The 14,634-nt window shown below is 44.2% G+C and overlaps 1 protein-coding gene across 1 annotated transcript in view; it reads right to left on the bottom strand.

The window, feature by feature from the left end:
* Window positions 1–7,708, bottom strand: part of LOC104516657 (metalloprotease TIKI2-like) — a 134,462-nt gene extending 126,754 nt beyond the window's left edge. Inside the window, exons 1-2 of the mRNA XM_010161067.1 lie at window positions 7,658–7,708; window positions 1,048–1,194 (exon numbers count right to left, since the gene is read on the bottom strand). Coding sequence (XP_010159369.1) covers window positions 1,048–1,194; window positions 7,658–7,708 — 198 coding nt within the window. The remainder of the gene's footprint in view (window positions 1–1,047; window positions 1,195–7,657) is intronic.
* Window positions 7,709–14,634: the final 6,926 nt, after the last annotated feature.

The raw sequence follows: 14,634 nt of genomic DNA, 5'->3' as shown, positions 1-14,634 counted from the left end.
AGGAAAAGAGAGGCCAGGTTGGGGCCATCCTCACTTTCTCTGAGTTGCACAGAGCCCTGTGCAACTCAAGATAGCAATGGCAAGATAAGGTGCCTCAGAGACTTCTGTCCCAACTGAGCCCGCCCCGTCTCAGTTCTCTCTTGAAGTCACATAGATATCCTCCATTTGCATTTGCTAACGGTGGCGTGCTTTCATGATTTAATAGATTTTCATTGCCAAAACATACATAATGCTGTGGCTGCCAAAGTTCACAGAGGTCCCATCTGCACCCAAGAACATTTATCAAACAAAGGAGAGGTAGGCAATGACATCCAAAGACCTAGTTTCCATGGAATTAACAGAAAAGGAGAAAGAGGAACCTACATATTAAATGAGAATCTCAGAGTTTGCCATGAGCTATCAAAGTGGTCTGGAAAGCAGATTTCTGCTCTGTTGAGAGTTTTTAATAGCGTTGGATAACTAAGATAAACAGCGACTGAAGGGCTGCCTGAGACACACACAAAATTATTGAATTATGACATGTTTGAGAAGTTATTTACTTTATAGAGTATTTACATAAGGTTCACTTCCTCTTCATATATAAGCTCAAAGATCCCCTCCACCTCCTTAATGAGGGAACTACATTCAACAGCCTCACAAACATCCATAATCAACTTTTTTTCAGGCACATTCCTAGGAAAGCTTTCCAGACTGTACCTTCCCGAGAGCCCAAGCAATACCAAGGAACTACCCCCTCTCACCAGGCAAGCGAGAACACAGGGCATCAAAGGAGGAGGGTAAAGAGGAGATGGAGTATAAAGCAATGACCCTAAGACCAAAACTTTACTTATTGCTGTGCTACAGGCACCTGATAAGCTTTATGCCAGGCTCTTAACCTCTCTGAACCTCAATTCACCTCAGTTTTACTGAATGCAGCTCGTTATACCTGGCGTAGAAATTTTAGATCAGGGTTTTGGTAGGAGACACTTCTGGCTCTGTGAGGGACTTGGCTATTAACGCCGCTGATTTTTCTCAATTCGCTGGCCTACCTACAGTGCTTCTGCTTACCTGAGAAGTGTCATGGTTGAATATGACAGCATTCAGGTCTCCACAGTTATAATGCTTGATGAGATCTTCAGTGGTGTACGGGGCCTGCAAACTACCTGCTCGGAGGCTTTCGTGTTGGAGGAGGGTTTGGTTTAGAGCAAACAGCACCTGTAGAAACACACACAGGAAAAAGAGGGAGGAGTTAAAGACATTAGGAAACAAAGCAGCAAAGCCTAAAAGGCCAAACTTTGAAAAAATTACCTTGAGCCTGAAGTCCATCAACCCATCCTGGCCCACAATAACAAGGGCAGGTCTTTAGGCATTCCCAGTTGGAAAAAGGATTGGATGCAAAGTCCTCTACTAGCAGACCACTTTATAATAAGAACTTTGGTATTCCTCATAAAGAGTAACTTTACAACACGTACACATATTGCCCAGAGATCATGGTCTGAGGACTTTTAGGTTACCTTTGCTTGACTACTTGGCTACATGAGAGACTTTAAAATGAAAAGGCACCTACATTAGGAAACTTGCCTCTGACTTTGTTTCCTGTCTGCTAGTTTAAATCCAAAACCCAAACTCAGCCCGAAGGTTTTTGATAAAAATCAAGATCTTCCAAACTCCTGAAGTCACAGTTGCAGTTTTGGGATTCTCTGCATGTTTCTAGTAGCAGAAACTTTAGGAAATTCACTATTAGCCTCCGTCCTTTAGTCTTTCCCCCTTCTCAACCCTTTTGCACAGTGAACAGAGATTCAGAACTGTCACACGGTCCCAGAAGACTAGTTGGGTGACCCCACACCAAACCTGAAAGTACCAAGAAAGCAGAAGCAATCCACACTACGTAAATGTAGGTAATAAAAAAAAAAAAAGTCCCTAAAGATGATCTTTTTTCCTTACATTTCCAAAAAGGCTACTAAATTTCACATAAATTACCATAAATCTTTTTATATTTGTGATAGACTGTGGGAGTAATTTATACCAGTTACTGAACCACCAAGTCTGGGCTTTTCATGTTCAGCTTTCCAAGAACCTTCCAAAGGAACTGGATAAATGTAGACGAATAAATCAGAAGAACAGCAGTTAAGACCGTTTGTCACAAATTATATCAAAAGCAAACACATTTGTCCTAAAATAAAGTGAGACATAGCGACTGCAAATTCAGAGTTCTGAAAAGTTATATCGATGTGTCATTTTTCATGCAAAGATTCCTGCATCCCTCAGCCTCACATTTCACCACATTTTCAGCTTCTCTCATTTATAACAGCAGTGCCCTCTCCATCCTAAAGATTAAACATCATCTCAAAACCTGGGTAAAGTAACCCATGCTGGGCTGCGGCTGGCCCAGCCAGGTTGCGGTCTGCCGCACACACTCCCACCTGCCTTCTTAACTTTAAGCAACTGAACCCCCTTTAAGGGGCCAACACCAGAGGATTTTAAAATTAACAATGTACATATGTATTTGCAAAACGGAAGTTCTCATCAGGTTAAAATTATGACTCCCACTGACGTTTATCTGAAGGAAAGTAAACAGTCAATTGGATTTACTCCTGCAAAACCTCAGGTATCTAACAAATAAGATCTGAGATTTTTTTAAAAATAATAACAATAAAAAGTATCTCCAGGGAATTAACAGCCTCTTAATACAAAGTTGTTACATGCTAACTAACATACACAAACTGGTTGAGGAAAAGCAAATTTCTGTTTTAATTTACTTTTAAAAAAAACCATAAAGATGGTCTTTCAACTGAACCTGTTATACTTCAATTCGGCAATCAGTTTCCCATTAAGATCCAAGCCTAAAAGATTTCCTTGCCCAGATCTAAGAGTCTCTTCAGGCTTTTCTACGGAGATCAATCTTTCCCAGGACCACAGCCTGAAGTTAAGCATCTTCCTAACTTAGTTTTTCTCTAATTTAAAAAATCTGCAAAAAATATGGTTTGAAAAATTTCTAACCTTTGAAAGGATCTGAGCATTTTCGTTTTCCCCTAAGGGCTACAGCTCGAAGAGGAAATGGTTCATCCCAGGATTTCCTGGGGATTCTAAACATTTTGGCTAATAAAAATAAAAGCTTAGAAAAACGTTGACAGGAAAACCGAGAGCAGAAGTTTTCCCAAAATGCTTTTAGTAAAATCCTTCTCATTTTTGATTTTTTAAACAATGAACGTTGCTGGATTTTTTAATACAAAAATATGTATACACACCGGCACATACATATACAAACCACCAACAAACCCTGAGGATCAGACAGTGTGTTTTACGATAAAATACTAAGGCGGCGATAAACAAATCCTTACTTCACTCCCAATGCCTTTTAGTTTTTTGTATTATTCTGGCTTCCTGGGTAAACCAGTCTGGTGCATTAGTGCTCTGGGTCTGTCTGTCTGTCTCTTCCTAATAAACTTGGGACCTATTAAGCTGATTTCAGTCACATTTGCAGGGGATTAGAGGTCTTAAATAAAATTACCTATATGCTCCCTGAAAATAAGTGCTGGGCTGCAGAAAAGCCTATGGTACAAGTTCACTTCTGATAAGACATCAAAGACTCCACATGAGACAGAACGAGCTGTTTTGGGTTTACAACAGTAGATGGACCCCTGTGCACCAGACCCCAGATTTCATTAGCGTCAGGACGTTGGTGTCCCTGCTCTGTGCCCCCGAGCAGATGTGGGACCTAGGGATGATGCTGACCACCAGCTGATGTCCAGCAGCTGCTACCACTGCTGGCGAGCTCATTGCTACTGCCCAGAAAGCAACTCAAGAGATTTTATTTAGGAGGGAAGTTAAAATTAGAAACTCAAACACTTGAATATGCTAAAGGCAAGCTGTAACCACTTAAACAGATTTCTAGAGAAGTCTGGCTTAATCAAGCCATAACCACCATGGTTTTTGGTCGGGCGGCTCAAAACAAACTCGAAGAGAAGTAGGGTCTTGTTGCAGCCGCCTGCTTGTTGGCTGGATTTGTGGACCATATCCTTCAGAGTCAGGTTAAAGCCATCTTAAAACCCAAATTTATTTTTCCTTACTGTTCAGATAATGACACAAAAACAACGCTGTTTCCTTTCCTTCTTTCTGTCTTAATATCAGTGACCTCACGATCTCCAGCCTAAACCCCTATCTGAGTTAAATCTCCAAGAGGTGCCGGAGATTACTGAACGACTGATGACTTCAAAATAAACACTCTGAGGGCGACTGCCTCTACACAGTCCCACCTAATAAATACAGCGGACAGTATTTGTTCTGGGAAGGGATGGGAAGTTGTGGCTCTGGCTCTGGGAAAGTGCGTTTTTATTCACGCAGTTTACGGTCCTCACATCGACACACTTGGAAAGCCATTTTGCATGGCTGTCTCTGGTCCCTGTTTGCGACCGATCAACCATGGACAGCAGAAAGGGCTTTTCACCCTGCCAGGAGGAAGCCTTTTTGTCTGAGCGGTGTCATTCTCCTCTGCCGAGCAGCAACCCAACGCACAGACTTTACTTGGGTGTTTGGAGACACCAGCTCAGCCCTTAGGCGCGGAGCGGGTACCACCAGTTCACACAGCAGCAGAAACCACCAGGCTGGGCTTTTTGGCAGCTCTTTTGCACAGACTATGGCCATCTAAAGGCTAAGGGAGCTGGACCGGTCACTTCTGCCACAGAAAGGTCAGGGGGGATGCAGCAGCGCTGGCCAGGCTGCTCTTGCATCACTGGTGACTTCAACTGAAGGATCTCCAGGAGGGGGGAGGTCTACAGAAACCCCAAATTTCATTTCTTGGGGAACAAGACTGGGCCATTTCTTATGTTCGTGCCAACTGTCTAGTTCAACACGGTGGGACTACATGATCTCATAGGTCTTTTCCAACCACGGTGATTCTGTTCTCACCCAACAGCATCTGTGCTGCTGCCGTCTCACTTTGCTCTTTTGCCTCTATTATCTCGGGCACTTCAGTTGAAACCAAATCTACACAGACCAGCCTTTGCCAACACATGCAAGCTCACTCCGGGCGTCAGTAAGGGATCAAACAAGCCCAGTGAAGACCAATAAAGCAAACGGCTATACTGATTACCTTGACTCTCAAACAGTATTTCCCCCCATCTCCCCCTCCACGCCTCTGGATTAAAGAGCCAGGAGTCACACGTTCATGGAAGCCATGGGTTAGAAAATACACATATAAACCAAATTCAATGTTTAAGGTATTTAACTTTCAGCTTCAAAAGATGAGCTATTAGAAAACCTCCAAAGCCCGCATATGAAGCAAGTGGACCAAACTGCACTGGGTCTCCAGGTTTCAAAGTGGGCTGTCATTGCACAGAAGCATTGGTATATGCACAACAGCATTAGCTGATGGGACCGTTTGAACTTGGTTCTGCAAGCCCATGGGAATAGATGGTTTGATTTTATGTGAGAATTTATTAAGATCTGGCTTTTAGGTAAGTAAACCAAATCCACAGAAACAGATCTAAGAAAGCATTGTCACCTTTTCAAATAGGGAGGGCAAGTGAATAGACGGGTACCTGGACTGGGCTTAGGAATACCTGAGGCTTTCCACCAGAAACCATGTTCTTCGTTGTATGTGGTTTTGGGAGCAAAGCTAGATAAAAACCCCACTTGTTCTGAGGTACTCTAGAAAACCTTCACGTGTCACGTTCTATTGTGCCACAAGTCTGCAACTTCATACTGGAAGTTTGAGGCTCCAGAAGGCCAACACCATGTCAATGCTGTATGTAGTAGCTAAAGAGGAGAAATCATGGCCTTTGCACAAGACCCCTTACCCATCTTAAGTGCTTTTGGCCCTGCCTGAGAAGAGCATAAAAAGCCCAGAAAACAAAAACCAATCCCCGTCAAATAGAGTATCGTTCCTGGTTTATGTCAGCTGCTAGTCCTGAATGGCATAAAAGAAGAAAGACGACGTTCAATTTTCTAAAAAGATGCCATTCAGTACATGAACCCTTCACCACAATCATCACCGAACATCTGCTCAAGGACACAGAGAGTTAGCTGTATCCTTTCAGCTCTACATTTTTAATACATTTGCACAGGTGAGCGAGTCGACTTTGGGTGATTACACTGGATGCTCGCACGCTTTGTCAGAAATCAAATTCTGACAAGCAGGCAGAGAGCCGAGCTGCTGTCGGTCAATAGGGGGTAATACTATGGCTTTCTAAAGAAGTGGGAAGGTTGCAAGGCCCACCTCTTCAGTTTGTCTGCCTGTGGTTCAAAATGATGCCACAATGGAAGAACAGCTTCAGGGGGGGAATCTGAGAGGCCACCGTAAAATAAGACATGGAAATGTTATTATCTATAAAACACCTGAGTGGTCCCAAACTTTCTTATGAACTATACTGTTAATAAAATAGACAACAAATCCAGGAATTTTCTTCTGTTATACAGATTTTGTGTTAAGCTGAAGAGAAATGGACCGGTGTTCTTCTGGAGTGTTTGCTGTACAGGTGACTTGAGAACTAAAGACAACCTGGAGAAAACTCTCAGACCAAACTCTGGTGCTGAGACGAATTTCACTATTAGGTGACAGGGGAGAAATGACTTTCCAGTCCTAAACTTACCACGGCTGAATTACAAGCATTGCACTCACAGGACTCCAGTAGCTGGAGTTACAGGATGACCCCTGCATAGAACCATGATTAATAACAATACCACAAAAACAAGTACTTAAATTTCACACTATGATGTCAGCTCTTGAGCAGGCAACTATTGTTTTCCTTTGCTCTCTCTTTTGGCCATGTGCCACCACAATGCAAACACTAAATAAGCATTACGGGAAGCATTTAAGTGACTATATCCTGTCAGTGCCCAAACTGCAACTTTGGAAAAAGAAATGTCCACTCTCCTGCTTGGCTCAAAGCAAACCACAACATAAATATTGAGGTACACGGTTCTTCAGGAGTTGTTCTTTTGTACTTATCTTTCTCTGTGCTCAAATAGAAAAATCAAATATACAGTTTCAGGTCAAAATAATGGCTTGGGGAATGGGGGAAAAAAAAAAGAAAAAAAACCCCAAACAACTAAAACCAAAACCCAAGTCCCTGATTTTCCAGATTAATAAAAAGCAATAAAAGTGTTTGCCCCAATCTGTTCAGTTCCATTGGTTTCCAGAAGACGGGTTTCCCCTTTCCTTGAATCTCTTCTGTTGTTGCTAGGAATTAGTGAGCTGTGAAACTCACCTAATGAGGTCAGCATCAGGAAATAGCTCCAAAAAAAACAGGTCCTGGGGGATCTACTAAAGGACTCCCCCAGTGTCCAAACTAAATCTTGGATGCATCGGCACATTGTACTGCCGGGGCCGCGGGAGGAACACGCCCGACTTTGTTGTTGTTATTCCTGTAAAGGGACAGCTCAGGAAAGTGAAACTATTAACTCATCCACTGGAATTTCTGCTCACAAAACTGTGCCCCCTGTTAAAACTCCTCATAAAAGCCTTTCGGCTAGTTGGTTCCATATGTTCCCCAAACCCGCAGTTATTGCTTCTGAAAGGCAGGAGTAGTTAACAGTCTGCGGCTTGGCACTGACCAGGGAGACCTAAGGACCTTGCTTTTTCTCTCCTCCCTTTCAAACTGCCAATTAACCAGTTTAATAAAACAGTCTGAATCTGACAGAGGTGCTGGGAGAAACCCCTAGCCACCACCTATCCTACCGGCTTAGCACGGCGGAGGCACACGGGCACGGCCCGGTGCACGGCGGTCATGCTGCTGACGGGCAGCCTGGGACTGAGGTTGGTTTTCCTGATGCTGAGAAAGCTGCAGGGACATTAGTTAGGGCTTCAGCCTTCAGCCCTGCACACCCGAAGCCGCTGCTGAGGTTGACTTCCAACAGCTTGACTTCTTTTTGCAAAGCTTCTACGATGAACTTACTAATGAAAAATTCAAAATTTGGGGTTTTGGTATTTTGTGTTTGATTAAATCAACAGAAACAATTCCTAGACAAAAAAAACGCTGCAATGGGCATGAGACCCCTGTTCCCTCAGCCCCAAGACCCCCAAGCCAGAAAAAGACTCTCCTGGTTGATAGCAGCTCTCATGGCTAGCTATAGGCTGGGCTCTTGGATACAAGTCTTCCCTTGTGCAAGGTCGCTAAAACAACAAAGACCATGGAGTGAAAAGCTATCTCAGTTAATTTCTGTCTTGATGGCACTTTAGAAATATTGTATTATTCCTAGCACATGTACTATGACTAGTACACCCCTATTAAAAAGGTCAAAACACCTCAAAACAAGGTCTTAAATATATAAGCTGAAGTCAACAGCTGCTGTACCACAGGCACTATTGGAAGAAGGATAAGACTTGAAACCTTTTCTTCTACATGCAATGAATGTGTCAGTTTCTAAAGGAACTTAGAGTCCAGATTAATGGGCGGGGGGGGAGGGTAAAAGAGCTTTGATATGGAATTTCCATCCTTCCCCCTTCTGTGAACCACCACACCACGTTGTAAGGATGTTTTAGGTTCAGTGCCCTCACCACACCACTGGCATGGTCTCCTCTGCCAACGATTCAGCTTCATGTCCAACCAGCAAAGGTGTACGCAAGCAGTAACTCTGTAGGATAACCCCCTGCTTTGGGGGGAGGGTAAAAGAGCTTTGATATGGAATTTCCATCCTTCCCCCTTCTGTGAACCACCACACCACGTTGTAAGGATGTTTTAGGTTCAGTGCCCTCACCACACCACTGGCATGGTCTCCTCTGCCAACGATTCAGCTTCATGTCCAACCAGCAAAGGTGTACGCAAGCAGTAACTCTGTAGGATAACCCCCTGCTTTGGCCAATGCCCAAATTCAAGCTTAGGCAAATAAACTATGAAATAGTGGGAGGAAGGATTTGCAGCTTAATCAAAAGTGAAACACTGGAAGGGATAGAATTACCTTTGTGAAATTTGAAGCCTACATGCATGGCTTTTGTGGATTTTGTATGAGGGATTTACTCGCATCCATTACTCTTGCATAGGTGTCGTTTCTCAGTTTCACTGAGTTCAGTAGAATAATTCTGATGACTAAACCTACCTAAAAGGCTAAATGTTTGCAAAAGAAGAGTTACTCTTTGACCAGTCCATTTCCACAAGTGTTTTTCCGGCTGAAGCGCAACAAGTTCCCATAACAACACCCTGCCCAGCAGTGATGACTTGCAGGTCCAAGTGCCACCAGTTAGACTTCTGGACTGTAGTCTTGGATCATGTCAACAAAAAGACAGTAAAATCAAGTCATACTGCCGGCATGAGACTGCACTCTCGATGGGAGACAGTGGTGTTTGTTTTTTGTTTGGGTTTTTTTTCTTATTTATAGCTGAACTAAGAGTTGGTAAGAAGAAAATGGCTTCTCCCTGGAACTCACAACAGCTATTTGGTTATAGGACTTAGAAGACTGTTAGCCTGCTAGACAACAAAACACTGTGTATGAAACCAATGCCCATGCTTACCAGCAACCTGAACATCCCATACTAGTTTCCAGTCAAATCAGACATGATGGCGTAAATTGCTTCCTTCTACTTCTTTACTCCCTTCACTTTAAACTGTTCTTTGTCTGCCACAGATTAAATAGACTCATTCCATTTTTGAATAAAAGACATCGGAAAGACCATTATGGGGGAAAAAACGCTGGAGTGCTCAACGGATGTGAATGGACCCAACCCCACAATGAGAAAGGAGATAGACTGTGTGGTACCGGCTCCCGTGGGCATCTCACCCACAGGATACTAGCCAATTCTCTATATTCAGAAACCAAATCCTGCCTCAGTGCCAGGAAAACCCCTCTCCCCATGTAAGTAAGGAGTTTTGTGGCCACTAGAAGTTTGTGAGAATGTTTGGGGAGAAAAGCAGCACTCCAGGAGAGGTGCTGCAGGGGTGCAGCACGTTGCTCCACAGGTGTCATTGAAACAAGCAGTCATCCCAGATACATCCAGCACCCCCCAAAAGTGTTCAGTAACATACTTTGGGAAAGAATGTAGGAAGCAAGTGGAGCAGAGGGTGAGCCTTTTTCAGACAACACTTCCCATCTTTTGGAAATCTGCCACTTGGGAAGCTTGTGGTTGAAAATACCTCTTCTCCTATCGCTCCTTCCCACCCACCTCCCTGCTCCTCAGGGCCTTACCTCAAAATTATCACAGTGCTCGGCTGCACCACTCCATTTAAAAGTAGCCAGCTGCCTGATCTACACACAGAGAAGGTCACAGCCGGCTCCTTTGCTCAGCCATTGCATTCCCCTGCACTGATGCCTGGCAGGACACCTGAAGGGCAGCGCCCATGATCGCTTTACTCCACCTTAAATGGGCACATTGTCCTCACTTTTGGGATCATCACCTTTAAAAGGGACACATGAAATCCTTCCCATCAACCTGAAACCACATTTGTGCTCTTGATTCGCAAATAAGATTGCTACTGGGCCCATCTGGGGTTTCGATTTTGGTTTTTTGTCTCCATCGTAACAGGAGGAATGTGGGAACATGCCCCGAGCGGAGCGTACCAGGCAGCCCGGTGACGAGTGAGCTGCAATGAAAGGGGCACCCTCACGGCAAAAAGCAAAGCTCTAAGGGAGCCTGGGGAGCTCACGCTTTTAAGCACCCGGCCCGAGATATTTTTTTTTAAAAAGCATGGTTTCAGGATATGTTAAGCATATACCCACTGAAAAATGCAACCTGTCCTGGGTGTATTTAATTTTGGGTTTTATTCATATTACTGCTTAATTTTGAACTGTTTCTTTTTAATTACCAGCTGAAGCTACATAGTAAAATGGACTAGCCCCACAGGCATGTTTTTCTTTCTATTATATTACAGCGAGGCAGCAGATTAACTCCTTCAGCCATCCCAGCTTAACACAATGGCCCTTTTCCAGACTGCTGCTCCTGCAGCAAGAATGGCTGAAGGGGACATAAAGATATACACCCTGAATTTCCAACTCCCGGTCCTGCGTATCAGCACAAACAGGTGCCAATTGCCATGTACGTCAGCATGCTGGAGCGTAAATCACAGCCCATCAGGACGGGGAGCACTTTCCCACAGCCGGATGGAACTACAACCAAGGACAAACTCTTTGGCGCAACAACTGTCTTGGCTTTCCAGTCTCCACGCGAGCGTGACCAAGGCGGCAGCTGTAGGAAAGGGAATGCTTCCTAAGCCTGAAGGTGATTGTGTCCTCGTGAGGTCAGCAGGGAAGGAAAAATACAAAAAGAAAAATCAAGATTTGGAACAGCACGAGAAAAGGAAACCTTCAAGAGGAAGCGGAGAGCTGAACTCATCAGGGCTAAGTGCTTGTTTTGGGGTTTTTTTAGCTTAGCATTATCTCAAGTTTGAATTAATTTTACTACGCAAAAGGGTATTATAATCGGGGGAACCAGTGAACAAGCATGGGGCACCCCATGGCTGTTAATAAACACAGGGCTTGATCTGCAGTCCGCTCACTTCGGGTCTTCCTCACTTAAAAAATCCCCCATGTCACCAACTGGGACAGCTGGTGGGATCCCACCTGAGCCAGCTGTTACAGATCACAGCAATCCCCAAGCAACCTCACCAGCGCAACCCCTCCTACCTGCTAGAAATTCCATTATATCGTCCGGATCAGCTGGAGGGACGCAATGCAGACCTTGTGAAGCACGTAATTTGGGGAACACCAGAACAGCTCCAGCCCTTGGTGCTTTGATGTAGCAGCTCTGGGAGAGGGAGCCTGCACAAGGGATGCGTAGGGCACTGCCCTGATGGGCAGCAGCCCGAGGATAAAGCTCATTTCCTGGAAAGTACCAGAGGAAAGTGCCCAGCACAAACAGCACGATTTTTGTGAAGAGGGATGCTGCCTTGGCCCAAGCATCTCTAGGCCCAAAAATGAGGGTTCACCCCACTGCTCCTGCTGATGGCGAGAGGGTTTTCGGGTGCAGAAGCAGTGTGTGAGTGAACAGCCCACACCCCAGGCCTCCTCCTCCTCTGCTAAAAGCCCATGCAATTAGGCGGTGATGCTACCGTCCTGGGTACCAACAGATGGCCACAGAAATCCTACAGACAACTGCTCAGAGGCACATTTTATCAAAGCCTGGGAAAGGGCACCAAAGGTGATCAACCATAATTCACCGGGAAGACAGGCAGGAGCTTTGCGGGAGAGTGAGGCTGGAGCTACACCATGGTGCTCCCCGAAGGCAGCCCACCGGGGTCCCTCTGCCAGGCCTGAAAACGAACCCTTTAAAACGCTCTCCCCGATCCACAAACTGTGGTGATACGTGGGTGTTTCAACACGGAGCTGCTGCCCTTGCTGCAAGCAACCAGGGACCTCGTGCCCAGGTCCTCTGTCCAAGGGGTCAGATGGGAAAACAAGAGTTTAAGAAATTCCTTTCACAAGGAGTTTAACAAGAAATAAATGCAGCAACGCCTGCTCCAGCTGCCTTTCTGAGGGAGGTACAACAAAGGGCAAATGTAGAGGCAAAGATGCCCAAGTCAAAAGAAGAGGTGACTTCAGAGCTCAGGGCAGACGGGCAAGGCATCAGATGCAAACACTGCTGCCCTTACGGCCCAGGCACTGTTACTGCCCTCTTGCAGCCTACAAGATTTTTGCCTGTAAGGAGCAAGTTACATAAAAATTATTCAATATTCAGTTAGCCAGGGAAAGAAGGTGACCTACCCATCAAATCACAGCAGCTCAAATTTCTAATATCATCTACTTGTAGCCAAGCGCTCGCCTTCAAACTAGACGGAGGCCAAGAATAATTACTTACTATTCACTGAGTTATTTACATCAATTACTCACCAAATACATCCAACTAACAAACAGCTTCAAGGAAATAGCAATCTATTCACAGTCAAGTTGCCAAGATAGAAGAAATTTATAAAATTCATTATTTGTAACAAACTACTCCATTAGCTTTCAAGGTCAGAATGATAAATTCAGGCACTTTATTTTCTCCTATATATTAGGCTGCCTCAATGTAATTCTGTTGTTTATGAATTATGGGAGGTTATCTTTCAAGAGACAGCTATAACTGCTATATTTTCATCATCATTGGGACGAAAAGATCAGATTGCCTGAACCTTTTTTAAGTCGAGGCTAAACAATCTCCACTCCAGTCAAAACCAACTACCAGGGAAGACATGCTGCTAAGGAATCAAGTAAAGGATTCACAGATTTTTGGTCTCCTGGCTAGAACCAAGAATCAGATGTTGCTATAAAACATAGACATAAATCAGAAAATTACGAAGAAACCACTTCATTCAAGTTACATTGTGTTTTTCTTTTTTTTTCTTCTACCTAGGAAGGAAGGACTTAAGGGAATATTCTTTGCACAGCTTTAAATATTCCTGAAGGTGGGATATTTTCCCATACAAATAAATAGTAATAAAATAATGCTTAATACTGTTTTCAGGTACCATTCTGATCAACACAAACAAACAGCAGACAAAATACCTGCAGAAGAGATAAACCTCAGGTTCACCTTCTGTCCCTTTAGCCACCCCTCCTCATTTCTTAGATGGACTCCCAGAAACAGAGCTGAAAATATCCTTTCCTCCTCCCCTCTTTTTCCTTGCCTGCTTAATATTGATGCTTCTGTAAACACACCCACATGTAAGCAAGTACGCACTGCCATCCCCTGAAACACTCCGTAAAGATTCAGCTGTGCTTCACCTGGAAGGTTCCCAGAAATCCGAGAGCCGATGAAAACATTGCACATGGGGACACAGCTCAGATCCAGCCTGGAGACCCCAGGGTGAAAAAAGGCAACTCCCTAACACAAATCTCTTTGCTGTATCCCTGGAATAACATAGATGAACATCAGCCTTTTGCACAATTGCGACTGTGGGGCTGGAGCTCCAAGGCTTCAGCCCACTCTTCTACCTCAGGACAGCAGGGAAGGCATCCAACAAGGAATCCCAAAGCAGTGGTGTGGGTGCTAAGCAGAAGACAGAGGATCACTTCCAGCTTTGACTTAACTTCTTCAGCCTAACTCCTAGGAGCACAAGGAGTTTCAGAGCCAGTCTCGGCGTAATTTAGCATCGTTCTGATGATTTACAGCCCCTGAAATCCTGCCTGTATGCCCCAGAAGAGAAGGGGATGATGCAGGGAGTAGGAATTGACATCCTCCACAAACCTGTGGGGGATCAGCTCATTTGGAAGATAACATCTGCTCTGCATTTCTTCCCTGCTCACGATCTTTTTACCTTCCCTAAAGTAGGTGAGGAGTAGGTTCAGGTGGTTAGATAAACCAGGTTCTCTGCAAATCTAAGTTGGTCAGCGTAGTTTGCCCCAACCATATTTTGGTTGGTCACTTAGGGAATTTAGGCCCATTTTTATTTTTTGTACAAGGGCTTGTCATTTAATTGTTCCTCAATTTTTGAGATATAATTATCAAATTCTAAGCAACTCAGCTTGGAATTTTAATAGCAAACACTCAGGACCACTTAGAAATGAGCTGCAGGTCCGGAGTTATTCAGTAGATTACTCCAAACCATGAATACGTCTGACAAAAATGTCGGACAGTTAATATAGACATGCAAAAATTGAATAGATTGCAAAAGAAATTACCCAGGAAACACTGCTTACTGAGTTCTGGTAACAAGAAGTTACTGGATTCAAAGCATTAGGATACAAACATTATTAAGACAAAGGCTTCATGGAGTCTTGTTTAAACTGCAAATTCTGACTTTTATTTTC

The sequence above is a fragment of the Eurypyga helias genome, unplaced genomic scaffold (genome assembly GCF_000690775.1).
Source record: "Eurypyga helias isolate BGI_N326 unplaced genomic scaffold, ASM69077v1 scaffold6331, whole genome shotgun sequence".
In the NCBI taxonomy this organism is placed as follows: domain Eukaryota; kingdom Metazoa; phylum Chordata; class Aves; order Eurypygiformes; family Eurypygidae; genus Eurypyga; species Eurypyga helias.
Note: the sequence above shows the minus strand (reverse complement) of the source record. Positions and strands in the feature narration are given on the sequence as shown.